This window comes from Falco peregrinus, chromosome 6, assembly GCF_023634155.1.
Source record: "Falco peregrinus isolate bFalPer1 chromosome 6, bFalPer1.pri, whole genome shotgun sequence".
Classification (NCBI taxonomy): domain Eukaryota; kingdom Metazoa; phylum Chordata; class Aves; order Falconiformes; family Falconidae; genus Falco; species Falco peregrinus.
Genome location: NC_073726.1, coordinates 70,212,863 through 70,230,891, shown reverse-complemented (window position 1 = coordinate 70,230,891; position 18,029 = coordinate 70,212,863). Strand labels below are relative to the sequence as shown.

Here is an 18,029-nt window from a genome sequence, read left to right as displayed (position 1 = left end):
GCAGAGGGGAGCACAGCCCGCCGCTCATGCTGGGAGGTTACCTAGCGCTGAAGAGCACAGAAACCCTTTCTTCGGAGAGTGCCGAGTGTCCTCTCCTTTGTTGTTTTCTGGTGGAGTAAGTTGTCTGTTTTCATCATCTTGGTATGCAAGCCTGAAAAGGAGAATAGAGGGATTCTAGAAAAGCAGCTGATATTGGACAGGATAACCCCTCTTCCAGCAAGGAAGCCAGGAAGATCATGCTATCAGGTGGATGCAACAGTGAGCCAGCTTCAAGCTATAACTGGTTAAGCAGCAGTAACAAGAGACCATGAGACGGAGAATGCTCTAAAGATGAGATCTGGGAATGTTAGGTGGTAGAAATGAATGTGGGAGGAGGCCCTGCAGATCCAGATGTCTCATTCAGAGAAGGTGAAAGATTTTTCCTTGTTTTCAATGTTACTTCTCATGGCTGAACTGCATCTTACAAAGATTATTTTCTGACATTTTAGTTGTCTGACTAGGTCTTCTGGTCTTACCCCATAAATTGTAATTTTTGTAGAAAAATGTCACCTCTTCCCACCTCTCCCCCTTAATTAAAGAACCACCCAAACACCTTGACTAAAGCAGCAAAGCTCACATTTCGGTAGAGAGCAGACTTGGTTCACTACAGTACTCAATGTCTTCATTCAAATTTTCATCGTAAGCCTCATCCTGAGACACTTCCTCTTGGCAAACAATTGCCAGCTGGCTGTCTCTGGAACTGGAGCTAATGAGCAAAAAAGATAAGTCAAGATATGGAGATGGTAAAGACAACCTGTTATAAAGGCAAGAATGACAGGCTCCGTCTGTCTCAGTTTATCATAATGTTGAAGAGCTGTCATAGAAAAATCAACGACTGAACAGAGCTGCAGAGTTCACAAATACAAAACATTAACCTTTGCCTGCGTCCACTTTCAGAGGAAGAGTTTCTTAATGCTGAACAATACTGTACACATATTATTGTCATTTGTGACTGCATGTAGCCTATAAATATGCACATCTCACTGATCACATTTCCAAAGACATACCTCACTGAACTCAAAGTAAAAACTGAGATGGGCTCTTGGAAATACAGCTTTTCCCCTTGTTGCAAAAGCCTTGGTTATGAATTTCACAGAAGCCTCCTAGACACTAACAGTAACCCTCTCAGCTCTGGGGTGTATAATCTCTGCCTCCCAAATGCCTTACTCTGCACCATCTCTCCCCTCTGCCTCCTGTTCATGCTTTTGTTTCTTGCTGACTTTTCCATCTTTGGTCCTTTTATCTCATCACTAACTGCAGAGTGCTTCTACTGAATTCGGTAGGATCTGTTCAAACGCTTAGTTGCGACAGCCCTTAATTCCCTGCTTGCCTCCTCTTTGTCCTCTGTTTCATGTCTTGGCCCTCATATTTCACTTCATTCTGAGTTTGTGTTTTCTGAGAAGTAAAATAAAATCTGAAGGTAGTGTGAATTTGAGATACTGACATGGAGCTATTGGAGCCAATGTCAGTCTGTCACTAGCATTCGCACAAGAGAGCAGCGTGGCAGAGTTTTTTCATCTTTCAGGGACTGGATAGGAAGCATTATTTTATCATTTGGTTTAAAAAAAACATTGGAAGAAATGTGCATAAATATAGTATAAACCAGCTTGTAGGACAGTGCTGGAGCAACCTTCCTCCTGAGATGGGAGGCAAGTCAAACTGCTAAGGTGCAGAGGGGAGAAAATCGGTATATGGCAGCTACTCCCGTTCAACAGTCTGTGTTTAGCCAAAGCCATACAGAAATTTTGTATGAAAATGACAGTGTTCTTCACTGTGCTGTGATCAGAGAGTGCCTAGATGTGTGAGCCCAGCTAGAAACTCTAAAAAAACCCCAAATGTAGAAAGCAGCTAGAAACAGCCCACACATCACTACCTGCCTGTGGGCAGGAAAGCCTTCAGCTGGGAGTATTTTCTGGAGATGTCATGGTGATCATTACATCTTTCTCAGCCCTACTGACACCAAAAAGAAGAGCTCATATTCAGCGTTAATGGGGATTTGGACTTTCAATGAGACAAACAATGGGTCTTACACCCAGAAAGCATTAGAGCACGAGGGAGAACACGTACCGTCCCAGTGTTTCGTAGTAATGGGTCCTAATTCAAGGAAGGTGCCCAAGGAAGCAAGGAGAGAAAAGAATACCATGTTAGCAGTGTCACATCAGCACAAGTCAGCAACGGGGAGGGCAGATGGTAACACATGTTATGCAACTCTGTGGCCTCCCTCAGGAAGGCATGAAATAGAAAAAACATTGGACTCTTAGGCAATTCTGCACCCACTGAATTTCCTCCATCTTACTGTCCTATTCTGTACTTTGCTGTGGCAGCATTTCTCCACCTTTTCACATTGCCTGCTCTCTGCACTAAAAATAAAAAGCCAGCTCCTTCCTGCTCTTGCTGAAAGGGTTAAAGAAAATCCTTCACTGATAAAAATGATACTCCTTTCGTATTAGTCATCTCTGTGTAGACAGCCTGAAAGCTCTCCAGAGCCCTCCAGAGAAGGCAGTTTTCTTTGCTTTGCACAGTATTGCAATTCTGAAAACCTTGCCTCTGTCCCCCCAGAATGCCTTTGGTGACCTCTGAAGGAACGTGACCCACTGAATGGAAAACCACTGACTTCCACAAAGGTCCCTGTTGGGTGCTTAAGAGATGCATTGCAGTCTGTTTCAGTTACCAGTTGATAAAACACCTCCGTGTGGTGAAGGAGAAATAAATAAGGCTCCTTTTGGTTCTTACAAAGGTTTCTTCATGATAAAGCTGAAAGAAATCAAGTGTGTTGGTCAGTAATATCACTGCTGCTTTGCAGTGGTCAGCTGATGCGTATCTGTTGCACTGCGAGCTTTGGCACAAGTGGAGAACCAGAAGGCTCAATCCAGGTTGCAGGCTGGGCAACACCTCGTGGATGTCTTCAGCTAGGCAGCAGCGCCCTGGCATTTGCATACATGTTCCTACACTTAGCCCCTTGACTCACTCTCTGCTGTGAAGCTTACCTTTTGGAAGGTAGTTTCCAAGGAGCCTCCTGCACACATATGGTGGGTGACAAGGGGGTCCCATGGCCTTCTACTGTGCTGACAGTGCTGGGGTAGCTGGGTGGGCTGGGGAACCGGCACAGGGCAGTGTTGTTGGCATTGTTGATGTTGGCATTGGAGCCTGAAGATGAGTAGCTGCTGGGAGTGAAGGTGGAGTCCACCAGCTTCTCATGAGATGGAGACTCGGTATCTCCCTGGTTGTTGCCAGACTTATTGATGTGCAAAGGTCTCTGGGTGGTGAATGTCTGGGGGAACGCACTCCTGCCATCACTTTGGTAATAGCTGACATGGTTTCCGAACAAGCCTCCAGCTCTCTGTCAGAGAAACAGGAATGATTTTCCCTTTGAGTGAGAAGACGTGCAAGGCCCCTGGTGTTTCCTGCTTAGCCTGTTGTTGAGGAAGAAAATGTGAGGACCAAAGTGTACATGATAGCACTAGTGTTCTCTCTTCTAGAGGATGGTGCACGGACTTTTCTGTCAGAGAGACTAGGTACATACAGGCTGTGAAAGCTTTAGCTTTCTAAGATATTTCAGAGGACCGGCCAGGTGCATAGGTGAGGCAAAGGTGTCTCTATACCTCCCACCAGTCTTAGGAGTGCAGGACGGGGTAGGGATGCAAGAACCAGGTAACTGCTCTCTGGTTTTCACAGTGAGGTTGCAAAGAAACATTTAGACCTGAGAGGGAATTTGAGAAGGGCATCAGAAACTATTAATCACCTGGAGGAACAAGTGAAGAAAGATTTAATGAGCCAGTTATGTACTGTTTAGATGATGAGTAATGAAAGGGACTGGCAGCATCTTTCTGTAATGACAGAAGGAAAATGCCAAAGTAGAGGAAATATTACCAGAGGGGACAGTAACAAAAAACAGGGATAAAATAAGAAAGAAAAGATTTAGGTAATGTGCTCAGAAAATTTCCTCCTTCCATAGGGGCTCTGTTGGGTTCTGCTGTACTTTTTGGGAGGATGCCACTTGTGCCACTGAAAGGAGGAGTGAACAAAACACTGAAGTGTGCTGGGCTGCTGCTCTGCAGACTGTAAGATGGCTGAATTGATCTGTTCATCCTCATTCTGATTTTATTTAGGTTTTATGAGGGAAACTTCCATTGAGAAGAAAATGGGATAAAAACTGTGTAAAGATCTCAGGACCTGGCACTCTGAGTTCACCACCATAGTAGGGGCTAGAAGACAAAGAAGGAGGGCCCAGCTGAAAAACAGAGTGCATAAAAGAGAATGTAGCACTCTGAGCTCAGCTACCAGTCTAGCCTCAGCCTGCAAACTTGTTCAGCACCTACCCGGAAGATATCATCTTCAGAGGCAGCAGAAACAGCTTCTTTCATGGCCTTATCTAGCTCTTCTTCAGCTGTCAGGTCTCCAGAAATTGCTCGTCGGATCTCTGGCCCAATGTCATGAAGTGTGCGCAGGCCAGCCTGCAAAACAGCAAACTATAGAGCTTCATATCTCCGAGTGGGTATATGAGAAATAAAAGCAGTACTATTTTTGCCTAAGCACTGTGAAGCCCTTTTACTTAATATAGCATCCCCAGCTCCTAGAAAAACACCAACAAATTCTGTTCTTTAATCTCTAGCTTCTCGAAGGAGAAACTCTTAGCAATCCAACCCAGGAATGTTTGTTGCTACTCCCCTGGCTTCATCACAACAGGACACAGACATAAATCCACAGGCCTGACTAAGCAAGTCTGCAGGCTTTCAACTTTGGGTTCTCAGATCTGCAACCAGAAGCCCTAGAGCAGCCACAATTCCAGCTGAACCATGTACTTCATGTCTCTGAGAATCTCTTGTTTTAAATCAGCTGCTTAAATATGGATTTAATAGCTAAACTTCTGGCATCTGGACCTGGACAGTCCTCAAACCCCTCACTGACTGGAATCCATTCCGGGAGTCCATCCAGGGAGGTAAGTTATGGGTATGTCTGTACCTGTGCCTGTGTCACAGCATTTTTTAGCTTGCTGGAACTCCAGATTCACCCTTCTTCCTTGTTGTACACGCAAGGGACATAAATGGTGCTGCTTGTACAGTCAATGGGGCTTTCTCATTCTTACACAGCCTGGCAGTCCACCCAGTGAACATGAAGCACAGGGGTGAAGAGATCCCATGTCTTACAGCCTGATGCCCCAGCTGTTGGATGGCCTGGCATCCAGGTATGCTTTTTGCTCTTCGACTGAATTTGCCTCCTGGCATCAAGCTCTCCCTGACCCTGTTATAGTGATTCCCTTCAGAAAGGGCAGACTGAATGTGGTAATAAGCAAACATCTGCTGGACACTTCATGCCAGTTCTCTCAAACAACCCAAAATTTCAAATATTACCAGCAGATTGATAAACTGTGGATATAGCTCACTTGTGCCTTCCATGTGCAGAGCTAAGGGATGTGGCCTGTGGTACATACGTATTTATTCAAAAAGTTTGATGTAATTCAAGGGGTCTACAAGCTCCTTTTCAGTGGGAATAGCCCATTGCAGCCCCCAGAATGGTTGAGAGGGAAGTGGGGTCAAATGTCTCTAATGTACCACCCCTGTCCATCGTGTGCCCGCTTGTCACCTGCAAGGACAGTGCGTTGCGCTGGGAGGGCTTGCCCACCAGCCCCTGTTCTTTACGTTTCTTGAACTTCCGGAAGTACTCCTGAATCAGAAAAGTGGCATAGAACTTTCCAACGGTCACCTCGTCATCTGCAAAGGGGTATTAAAAAAAATAAATTAAATAAGCAACTGAATTTAAACAGGGTATTTGCTAATGTGAGCCTTGCAATTTGCAGCAGAAACAACAGGCACTGCAATACATCTCTGCTTTTTATGGCATCAGGATGCAGGGCTGAAGGAAGGGATTGCTCCACAGCCAGAGCTTGCTGTAAGTAGTCAGGAGGAGAGGTGCATGTGGCATTTGGATAGACTGGCTCTGCTGGCAGAGAACTCTATAGCTATGTACCTCTGGATGTACATTGTTTATGGTGAAGTGCCTCTAATCTTTGCAATCTCTGGTATTGGTTTACCACATAGGATCTTGCTATAGCAGCAGCCTCCCAGTCTAGGTCAACGCATGCTACTCTGTCTTATGATAGCCTGGGGTAACTCATACTCAGAGTTTGTGCTCACCAACAGCATCTGACTGACCGTCCATCCCAGACCCGATGTAGCTCTCCTCTGCATTGAAATTCTGTCTCTTTGTGCCTAGCAAGGCCGTGAGTGAAGCAAAATGATCACCTCTCTCCAGAAATACAGTCATTGCAATACATACATATTTCACTCGATACAGTCAGTCAGCCAAAATGTGCACAAAGTTTTTGTCCGGGTAGCTCTCCTCCCTTCTCCAAACCCTCTGGAAATTTTATGAGACATAGTCCACTGGTTTCAGAGCAGGCCGAGCAAGGTTCAGGATCTGGCTGCAGCTGTTAACTAACTGCCAAGTCCTGTTTTGTGCTATAACCCCTGGAGCCACCTGGAGGGTCAGTGAAGGCCACATTGGATTCCCAGGCACCTGGAATCCCAAGCCTACCAGGGATGCTGAATAGAACCTACAGCAATCTGTTACACCCATTCAAACTGGCTGAGGTATGTCCCCAGGTACATGAGTCTTTGACAGGTATCATAGTAGAAAGCAGTTATGTGAGTAAAAAAAGTTATATGCCATAATACAGGTAGTTTTGCTAAATACGAAGGGGTTATGAAATGGGGCTACATCCTTAGCTTGAGCGTAAGGCCATATTTCTTAGGCAAAGTCCACATCATCCTCCCTGAAGCTACTTTGCTCTGCCTGCTTCCTTTGTACCCAGAAGGCACCAGGTAATGTCCAGGGGAGCAAATGCCTATGAACAAACTGGGGCAAGATCTAGGAATAAAGATTTCTAACTCCTATTTATGCACCTTTTTTCCTTCCCTGTTTTCTCAGCAGTAAGAACACGGTATTTATATTAGTACAGGCAGAAGCAGATCTCAGGCTGGTGAAATACAGATAACAACTTGTAGAAAAAAGTTTGTCCCCTGTATTTTACCTGATGATCATGAGCTGCAGTAGGACATGTCGGGTGGGGAAAAAGACAGAGACTGGAACAAGATCCTGCACTCACCGCCTGCGGGGGGCACCACCTGGTCCAGCAGCTTCATACTGGTGCGCTTCCAGATTTTCTTAATTATTGCTCTCAGCTCTTCGTTGGCTTGCTCCAGGTTACCTGCAGGGTGAAAAACATCAGAGACAGGAATTAAGCAGACCCTGCAGAGGAGCAATTTCATGTTTGGCATGGAAATCTTAGGAGGAAAATACCAGAGCATTTTCAATAGTGGAAAATTTTGGGCAAAGAGATGCTCTGACCATTGCTAAAGCCCCCTCACAGTAAGAGGTCTTCTTCCTAAATATGCACAGTCAAGGTAGGAAGGTGACTGTGTTGCTGACTGATAGTGTGCAACAGCCAGAAACAGTAGAACCATGGTGCTACTTCATCCTAAAAAGTAACAGTCTCATCCAAAGCTTCAAATTTTAATTGAGATCCAGAGAAGGTTAAACATGATGGGAATAGAGGTCAGTTAATGGGAACAGCTTGGGGAACAGAAATAATTGGTGGTAAGGACACATCTAGAAATCTGAAGACCTCGGCCTGATTGCAGCACTTCCCAAGAATTACCTGTTGCAATCACTGCCTCCCAGCAGATACCAAGTTCTTCACATGGTGCCAAGAGTCTGCCCTGGAGAGTTTGCACAGCACTCTAACAATGCACTACAGGCATGTGCAAGGCTTTCATTACTTGACACAGGGGACTGTCCCAGGGTACTTGTGTTTATTCTCAGAAGAACAGCATAGGCTATAACAAGCCTTTTATGTAACTGTCTGAACTTAGACTCTACATATTCCTGCAAGGGGCTCTGAGCAAAATGAGATATTAATCAAGCCACAGTACCCCTCTGAGAGTGAGTGAAGCAGATTCGGTTTATATCCTTTCCTTCTAGATACCCATTTCCTCACAAACGACTCACCATCAATTTTATTTCTTGATTTATGTACATTCAAACCCCTTATAATTGAAGCTCTCTTCTGACTCTAGGTGTGTGAAACCACTACCTTCTCCTCCTAAAGGTGCTGTTCCTGCAGCTTTTCTTATTGCTCCCCAGCACTAAGGCTCCTCTGTGTGCTGCATAGGGCCCTGCATGGCAGTATCTCTCTTATCAGGATGCAGTGAAAATAGGGACATTGAGTAACTTGCTGATGATGAACTAGGTAGACAGCATCAAAGGCAGAAATCTGACTCAGGAGGGCCAATTCCAAACTCCTGCCCTAACCACTTACAAGATCCTGCTAAGGCAAGGAAGCAAGCAGATTGAGGCTTTAGGTGATTTCCCAGGGGTTCACTGGCAATGACTCTGAGAGTTCAAGGCTAAGACAGACAAGAAAATTGAGTCCTTTCTGGGTCTCTGTTTCATAAGACATAAGATGTCCTACAGGAGTTGCGGTTGGCTTTTTCCTCAGGAGAGCCTCTTTGGCTACGGTCAAATTCTGTTTAGCACAACATTCAAGGCCTTAACATAATCTTTTAATTTTACCACTTCTTCTGGCTCAGCTGTCAGTATAATCCTGGCACAGTGAGCTAGGATTCTGCTGGTCTCTGCCTTCCCATGCCTGAAATGTAATGCAGCCACTCCTGAGGCAGAGGTGTTTAGCTGTGAATCACAGACCTACACATTCTTTTAGAGCATCTCATTAATATATGAAGCCAGGTTTTGACTCAGGACCAACACCTTTCGTTACAGCAGGTGACAGAGTGCAACAAAGGTTGTACCCCGGAGGCAAACCAAAAATCTTGACTGCTTTCCCCAACTTTATCTGCTGGTCTATGCAGAGCTATATAACAGTCCCTTCACTTTTTATCTGTCTTTAGGCCTACACCACCACTGCCACTACAATATGATGTCAAATCATGCTAATGGAAGCACAGGAGGAATTTTAGTGAGGTGAGATCCTCGAGTTCAAGTTCTTTTGCCTCCCTTGGGTTGGAAGATCAGTGGCAAGAGCAGTCAAAAAGCGCCCCAGCTCTGCGGCCAGTTTGCACAAGGAGAGGCCTCTTTGCCCTTTTTCCTTCCTTGATTGCTGTTTGAGCAGACGATCTAAAACTTTTGAGACCATTGTAAAGAACGTGATAATAACCTGAAATGATACCATGGGAAGCACCAGCTTTCTAGGTAATGGGAAACACTGTTCTCTCCCTAGAAGTTAGTATTCCTCCAAACATCTTTACATTGTTTTTTGTACTGTGTGCTGCATATGAATAACTAGGATCATTTTACACAAGATGCCCTTATTGTTGTATTCCAGCTCAGCACACTTTGGTGTGAGCACCACTCAACTACCTTTGTGCCTTTGCAGTCAGCAAGCTTCTTACCTTCTGTCTTGATCCTCAATGCTGTTCTGACTAACGCAAAGAGAGTGGCATTGAACATGACGGTCCCATCACTGTTCAGTGGCATATTCATGGAGACAAGGCGCTACGGGATAAGGACAAGAAAGAGAACAATCATATTGCCGACACATGGACTGAAGCATGCTCTTCCTTATGCCCTCATGATGCCCTCTAGACCTGCCACCCCTCTTATCAGAGCATCCATGGCATGTGGGTTTAGTTGATTATATAAGTACTTGTTTCCACTGATGGTCCCAACCATGGTGTGTTTGCCCTGGGGTCTCTTCCATTGCTAGATACTCTGTTTTCTTCAATGTTGCTATCATTTTCTAACTTTTGTTTTCCCCAGTGAGCATTTGCCCACAGTGTATTGCATGGACAGAGTTTTGTTCCAGTCCCCAAACCATTTTGTTTTTTAAATGACACCTTTTTTTCTTATCAGGAGCAACCTGATTTCTTCATACCTCATGAAGCATTTCAAACTTGCCTGTCCTAAAGCTGTGCCTGTTGCAAATGTATGTAAAGAGTGCCAGAATCTTTCTTTTAGGTGACACGCTTGAAGAAAGGGGATTAGCCAAATGTGAAAGCCGGTCTGCTTTATCCAGCTGTTCCCCCTCTCCCTTTTAAAACAAGGCTGTGTCTGCCTAGCAGTAATTCTTTAAAGCTATGTAGGACCAAGAGTGAGTGCGAGTACTGTTGCAGCTGCAGTGTGAACTTCAGTGAGACCAAAGACATCTATCCGAGATAGATGTAGCAGAGTTGCCAGATCTTACATCCTTACTTCTGTTTCAGGAGGTAAGAGACACCCGGGACTCGGTTTGAACTCTTATGCTTTCAGGGGGTTGATTTTGTTCAAGCTCTGTCTTCTGCCCCTTTCATGCAACGGGCCTGGTTCGGTACCAAATTGGAGGAAAGGGTGTCATCCCCATCACTACCACGCCAGTCATAGACTTGGGGTTTTGAACCAGGTCAAGACTACGAACAGTTGCTAGACAGCCGACTGCAGGGGATTGGCAGGAGACTGCAGAAGTCATATTTCTGTGTACAGGCCCCAGGCTTTGTATTTTGCTTTGAGGCTGATGTAAAAAGCAACTACAAAGTGTCACATACAAACTCTGGGACCTGTGAGGAGATGAACACAGAACTTCAAGTGAAGGAAGCACGAAGGTTATAAACATGTCATTATTCACTAAAGAGAGTCCTTTTTCATAGCTGAGGTCTCACAACCAAAGAAAGGAGTGAGACATTTTCACAGAACATCTGCCCTTGCCCTTCGTGTGTTTTAATACCACACTCCCCTTGCTGTTGAATACCCATCAGTTATTTAAGCAAGAATGAGAGGTTTCTGGTGCACCACTTAGTCCAAAGAAAATCTCAGAGATATTTTTACTTGCCGCGTTATTTCTGCCTGTCCTAATCTGTCTTGGGAAGTGCGTTTGCTACCGCAAACACACACGTGGCTGATTCAGTGCCCGGTATTTGACAGGTGCAGCTAGCAGGGATGCTCGCTCCCAGCTGGAGAGGGCTGGCGGTGCGCTGCTTTCTGACCAGAGGGCAGCCCGCCTGCCGGTGACCCCCCAGTCCCCGCCGAGGCTGCTGCGACGAGCGGCGCCGGCGGGGGGCCGGGGCACCGTTGCCGGCGCTGCCGCAGCGGGGCAGCAGACGCCGCCGCCGGGGCGGGCGGGGCCAGCGGGGCGGCTCGGCGGGCAGCGGAGCGGCAGGCGGCCCGGCTGCGCGGCAGCGCTTGCTAGAACGTGCCACCGCGGGCTACTCTGCTGCTGTGAGTCCCAGCTCTCCCCAAGCCGCAGCGTGCCTTACTTTGCAAGCCACCCGGTGAGGGCAGAGCTTCCCGAAGCCCAGGGGGGGCTGAATCCGCCGGAGCAGCGTCACCACGTCCAAGTGTTTGATCCGTCCCCTGAAGAAGAAAGGACAGTGAGGGTCGCATCCTTACCGTGGGGTGACCTGCTGACCCGTCTGCAGAGTGCAGATGCAGCTACAAGTATCACCGAGGTCCTTCCAGCCCCACGCTGCCACTGCCAGTGGCTCAGACATAGCTTAAGCCTTAAGGTATTATTTCAGGCCTCTTGCATTAGGTACATTCTTCAGGATTTGCCCAGCATTCATATAACTCCTGCTAGTACAGAAAACCTGGCTGTTAGTCATAAACGAGTCAATACTTGCAAGAATCGACTTAGTGTTCCAAATGCTGCAGTTTCTAAGTGTATGAACAGTTTGGGGTCGTCTCCCCACCTGCTCAAAATTTATGGCTGCATATTTACTTGTTGGTCTTAGGGCTGTAACAGGCACAGAGGTGCAAAGGGTCTCTTCTTCCTCCCAGCACTTTACCTGCCATATAAATAGCCCCAAGCTATTTATAATATTATTGATAATTGTTTATGCTTGGGGCTGTCACAAGCCAGTCCAAAACAAAGTGCTGAAACTCTTGCACAGCAGCACTTGGGTTTCTTTTAAGTTCTGTAAATGGCATCTCAAAAGAAGAATTCTCTCACGGAGGGAGAAGAGCTACCAGAGCCAGGGGTGTGGCTTCAAGCATGGGATATGGATGAGGAAGAGGAAAAACAGAGCTTCCCATTTATAGATGGGAAGAACAGGCCGTCATCTGGACTGAGTGGCTACCTATTATATGGATTCAGCCACTGCCATCTTGCCTTCAAACAAGCACAAATAGCAGCATCTGTTTTGTTAACAAACAGTATATTTATTAGAATACTGTGCTTATCCGCTATCCATATTAAAAGTCTCTCTGGAAAGTCACCATGGATGGGAAGAAGGGTTTCAATTTACATATCACTCTGATAATGTGACATGGACTCACATATTGCAGAACCTGAGTCCAAATTATCTTGACACTATGTCTCCTAAAGAGATCCGCTTTGAGTTTACGCCAATATCTCTTTCCACAGTTTTTGCATTATGAAGGGGGCTTTGCAATTACAATTGTCAGCTGTACTGTAATGCCATGGGATCTAAATGCACTTTAAGCCTAAGCATGTGTCAAACAGAGCATATAATACTGAATGTCAGTTAAGCCCTTGTGTGAGTTGTTCTTGTGTAAAATCCCTGCAAGTCTGATGTGAATAATCATGCAGACAATGTAACACAGCCATGTGAAGGTACAGGTTCTGATGGACCTGTATGACATATGACAAAATGGAGAGTTGAGCCCAGCAGCTCTACTGTAAATAGAAAGTCAAACTGAAGAGTCACAGCTCAATATCCCAAACACATGCAACAATAAACCAACCCTCTAACCTCCTTTGCTCAATCTCCTGCTGCGCCTCCCTAAACAGTCTGTATCTCCCCCTGACCGAAAGCAAATCAATGTTCTGTCAGGTGACAAAGCAGCTTAAATGCTGAGATTTTTGTGTGTATCCTTGCATTGCTGTCTTACAGACTCACCAGCAATACCTTGTGGAGGCATCTATTTTAGAATTTTTGCAGAAAAAAAAAAGTGTTCCTGCAGGAGAAACATGGCACTTACTGCACTGGGTCTAGAGAACAGAAAATAATGGGCTTGTTCTCCTGAGGAGCTCTGATATCCAGGCTGGGTTACTTACTTGGCTTCAGGGTCATACTCTGCCCAGATTCTTTTAAACTCATCCAGGTGGTGTGGTCCTAAAATGGACCAGTCCCGTGTCAGGTAATCAAAGTTATCCATTATAACAGCTACAAAAAGATTGATGATCTGCAAAAAAGGACAGAGATAACTTGATGAGGCAGGTTAACAATAGACTTTACTGGGTTCTCCACTTAAGGTCTGGATTTGGACTCATAAAACTAGGAAGCCATTGAGGGTGGGTTCTCTGTTTCCACAACAGGAACATCCCAGAGGCAGGATATTCTCAGCTGGTCGCATTTTTCTCTTCCCTACTACAGGGATGAGGCCCAATTTGGCTGAATGCTTAGACTTGCTGTGATGGCTTTTTATTTACCTGTGTCTTTGCCCAGCAGGATGGGTAGTGGTGAGAGAACCTGGAATTTATCCTCTATAGGCAGTGGGGCTGAGATAAATGTCCTTTCTTCTGGCCCAAGACCAAAACTTTCAAAATGTTGCTGCTGTTCACCGAGAGAGTTTTGCGCACTGATGCCAGCTGCAGAGCATGTGCTGTTGCTCTGAGCAATGCCGCATTGCCAACATGGAGCAGATGCAAATGGGATATGTGTATTCTCACAGTCATTGCTGCTGGCATGGGAAGAAAAACCTGCTCAGCAGCCAGAAGGAAGGTAGGAGGGAAGGTGGGAAGTGTGGCTGAGGCGTTGCTAGCCTCAGCACAGCCCACAACATGCTAATTTGGTTTTCTCATTGAGGGGGAAGGGGAAAAGTGCTCCTTTGCTGTGTGCAAAGTATTGGGATTGGAAGCAGAGAGAGCATCCCCCAGAGCTGGAGAGAGGCAGGAATGGCACTGACCAAGGCAGTGATGTCACTGAAAGAGTGCTGCTGGGAAAGACCCCATGGGGGGATTTCCCCTCTTTAAGATCATTCTTCTGCAGTGCAGTGCTGATGGGGAGGCTCAGTCTGACAGAGGTCAGCTTTTGGTTGCTGGGGCAGACTCACCAGGAAGGCACAGAGCATGTAGAAGCTGATGAAATAGAAAACGGCGAAGCTGCTGCCACAAGAGTGATCGGCTTCGGTGGAGTTGGCTGGCTCTGACTCTGGGTCGCACTTCTTGTCTGGGAGACATGCCAGCATGATTTCCTGCCAGGCCTCACCGGTGGCACACCTGGGCATGGCAAAGGGCAAGGGAATACAGCAGTGACTTTCCATGTAAGATGGACTGGCACATCAGCAACCTGTTCCTGCTCCCATGAAGATTAACGGGAATTTTGCCACTGAGGTCTGTTAAGAGCAGGTTAGGCTGATGGCCAGGCTTTGACACACACTGGCATACCCTACTCCTCTTTTTGGCTTTACTGCCACCATCAGCGTGTTATTCTGACTGGCTTTGGCTGGTCTGGGTATAGGGCTGTCACACTCCAACCAGCCAGAGTCATTGAGACCACCTCTTCAGCACCCCTCCCTGGCCCTGCCATACCTGGCCGCAGCTGGAGCAGGGTGTTGTGCTATGCTGAGCTGGGCATGGCCAGGCCAAAGCATGAGTTCATGTCCTTTTCCCTGCTAAAATAAGGTGGAAGTCGTACTGGCTAGATTTGAATAAAAGGAAGAGTTTGTGGTGCGTATCAACATTTGAGAGCACTGAAAACTGGCTACCTTCCTTCTGGGTAGGAGGACTTGCCTCCTTCCCCAGCACTGAGTGTTGGCCTGCATCAGCTGGCAGGGTACAAAGATTAACGGACTGATTATTTCATCTGACATAACTCTTAGGCTCCCCTGCTAAGGGACAACATGTTTCTACTCACCTCGTGAGCATGACACGGTAGAAAGAGATAAGCTGTGCCCAAGAGCAGAGGAATTGTGCTCCCAGACTGACACAATCCAGCGCTGTCAGACACCCACCTGAAAAGCAGCAGCACTGCCTGGGGGAAGGTCTGGAAGTTGTTGTTGCGGTTGATTTCTGTGGTATCATTCAGCGCAATTTTACCAAACACCTGGCAGAAAGCAGAGGTCTTTTCAGGTTAGCCCTGCAAAATCCCCAAACCTCTAGCCACCTGTAGCTCTTGGCCTCACCCTAACTCTAATATTTAACCGAATCTGATTTCCTCCTAAAATTGGTTTCCAGAGGTCTTTCATATTTGCTGTCCCTTCCCTTGCTTGTGCTTTATCACCAGAAAAGCATTCATTTTGTAACAAGAGGCATCTTTTGTTAAAACAAGACATCCTTCCTTATTTCAAATGCTGTGAATACATGATACGGGCCCTTATTTTAACAGGCATTCATACGGGGAGGAGGTTCAGCTGAAAAAATCAATAACAAGAAAAGGGTCCTTCCTTCATTGCTTATCTGTCTTCACCAGGAGGAAATGATAGTAAATGACCAGCAGCTGCAAAGTCTTGAGCCTCCAACTCTGTGGGGTGCTTCCCAAAACAATGTAAAGTGCGTTGCCTTGGATCTGGAGATTGTCCAAATGCCTGCCCTTTTAGTAGCCACACTTGTCACCAGCAGGTGTTTCAGCTCCGTTCCCCCCCGCTGCAGAATGCAGCAGTGCGAATAAGCTGACCAGATTTGCCCAGACAAGGATGGCTTACGGCTTCCTTCCATGCCCATCCGACTGTCGCTGCAGCAATTAGTTCGTCCAGCCACGGCACGAAGCCTGCAGCCATCAGCAAACCTTTGGAGAGGCCTGCTCTCGGATGTGAAGTCCCCACTGCTGGAGAGTTTCAGGCTTCTTTGGAAAAGTCTTGTGTAGCGTTGGTACTTTCAGGCACCGGGACTGAGAGCTTAACAAGTCTTGCCTGGCAGAAAGGCCTCTGCACAGCATAGTCAGTCAGGACTATTTATTCCCCAACGATAGCAACATGACAGAGATCTCAAGGACCGAGAGCTGTAATCTTGTAGCCAAAACAAGCAGCAGGAACAGAGCAGCTCTGAGAGAACACGGAGCTTCTTTTCAAGCAAATGTCACTGATAATTAACACTCCACGAGAAAAAATGACGTGGAGAGCAGCACAGGGACAATGGTGGGGAGGCCATGCCAGATGGGAGGGAGTGTCTGTATGTGGCAGGCTTTCTGCAGGGGTTCCTCATGGACACGGGGGCCTTCCCCAGCCCCGGCCGCCCCCCACCACGGGTGGCAGTGACAGCCCCAGCTGCACCGGGGAGGAGCACAAGGACAGTTTAATGCTCAGAGGCAGCTTGAGCTGAGGCAGCCCGTACTTTTCATTTCAGGCAAGGGAACTTCCCATGCTGGAAGTTCGATTTTCCTTTCAACCCTGCCACTTCCCTTACACACGAGACACTGGTGGCAGCTGCTACACGGGTGCTTTGCGTTAGGCACCTAGGAGGAGTTGTAGGCAGAGATCCCTCTCTCATGGCCTCTCCAGCCTGTGCCTCCTGGGCCATGATCCGAGTGGGTTCATCCATCAGCGGCAATTTGGATTTTTCCGCTTGAGCACGCGAGGTAGTGAGCCTTGAACATCGTTACGCTCCAAGCCAGGACAGTAGCTGAGATAAAGTGGTCGGTGTCCTTTATGTGGGAAATTCTTATATTTTCATCAGACCTGGTACAGCTAGTCTTTCAAGGTAGCTGCTTAATGGAGTGAGGAAGGATTTTCCTTCCTACTTGTCCCTACGTGTGAGGGAACATGCTGCATCAGCAGGTTCAAGAGAGCAGCACACAAGACGTCTGAGATGCCATTTGGACAAAAAGTGATGATAACAGGTCTGTGGGCCCAAAGCAAAGAAGGAAGAAGAGAAAAGTTGGTTTTCTTGTTGGAAGACAAAAGGGCAGGAAGCGATCTAGTAATCTAGATCAGCGTGAAAGACAGGTGTATGGTCTTCAGGCTGCTGAGATGATTTAAACAGAGGTTTGAATGTAAGTCAAAGCTTACGTTAGAACTAGCTGACAGAAAAGGGAATAGAATTAAAGAATAAAATATCCATCCTTAGCAGTGCCACGATCATTGCAGACCCCATCTGTGTGGGTGCTTGGAAGTAATTTTTAATGCTTTGTGTAGCTACAAAACACTAGTGTAATACTCTCAAGTGATTTTCAGCGTAGCACAGGTAATCCTGTAAGGTCCTGGCCATTTGAACTAGATGGGTATTAAAGGCAAAACCCGCAAATTTACAGTATGAGCCTAAATGGCAACTGTAATTACTGGGGACATTGAGATAACCTGCAATAATTCAAGAAAAGATTAGTTTTATTTTTCAAGCTAGGGAAGGGTAGATGGAGTCTGTGAAAAGATCTGATTATATTAACAGGAAATAAATTAAAACAAGGTCACAGAGGTCAGATCAATTTTGTTACAAACTCTGCAGGCATTGTGAAACCAAGAAGCCTGTCATGTTTGAAGACCTCTGGAAGCAATTATGCCATGCCTTTCTATACTTTGGTCTCTGGTCCCATATGGCTGACTTCTCTGAGATCTTTGATTAACACCAAAGTGGAAAGTGAAGCTTAGTTTGAAAAGCAGAGGAGCCAGTGGGGCTGGGACTGTCACAGACTGTGCCTGTATCACCTGCTTTCTTCAATGGTCTGTATGCAACATCAGTTCTTGCACAGGTGAATGCTCAAGCTGGTTCCAAGTTTATTTTGCAAACTGAATAGGATATTGTATTGATGCAGCATCGTGAAGAACTGGCACAAATACAGAGCGTCGGTACATTGAGTCTGATCCCGTATTTACCTTCACGGGTGTGAATCAAAAGCTGCTCTTTACAACTCAGTGGAAGTTATGCCAGTATGAAAGCGATGTGAGAGAAAAATTGGCTTTGTTCAGTGCACCATGGCCATAATCCCACTGAAACAAGTATTTTGAACCAGTAAGCGAGGCAGTAAATTTCCTTTGCCACCACTGCGGGGTATTCCTTTGAAAGTGTGGAGGACAGGCACAGTCCTTTTATTATTTTCATATTGCATTCCGCCATTAAATGTGTCTTTTTGTTTTTCTTTTCTTTTTCTTTTTTTCTTCTTTTTTTTTCT

General features: G+C 46.3%; 1 protein-coding gene across 1 annotated transcript in view; it reads right to left on the bottom strand.

Moving 5' to 3' along the window:
• CACNA1C (calcium voltage-gated channel subunit alpha1 C) overlaps window positions 1-18,029 on the bottom strand; it is a 493,845-nt gene that overhangs the window by 13,052 nt on the left and 462,764 nt on the right. The window contains exons 36-47 of the mRNA XM_055807493.1: window positions 14,941-15,032; window positions 14,041-14,206; window positions 13,043-13,170; window positions 11,283-11,379; window positions 9,447-9,549; window positions 7,145-7,246; window positions 5,623-5,750; window positions 4,359-4,493; window positions 3,027-3,379; window positions 2,107-2,133; window positions 617-745; window positions 42-151 (exon numbers count right to left, since the gene is read on the bottom strand). Of these exons, the coding sequence (XP_055663468.1) occupies window positions 42-151; window positions 617-745; window positions 2,107-2,133; window positions 3,027-3,379; window positions 4,359-4,493; window positions 5,623-5,750; window positions 7,145-7,246; window positions 9,447-9,549; window positions 11,283-11,379; window positions 13,043-13,170; window positions 14,041-14,206; window positions 14,941-15,032 (1,570 nt within the window). The remainder of the gene's footprint in view (window positions 1-41; window positions 152-616; window positions 746-2,106; window positions 2,134-3,026; window positions 3,380-4,358; window positions 4,494-5,622; window positions 5,751-7,144; window positions 7,247-9,446; window positions 9,550-11,282; window positions 11,380-13,042; window positions 13,171-14,040; window positions 14,207-14,940; window positions 15,033-18,029) is intronic.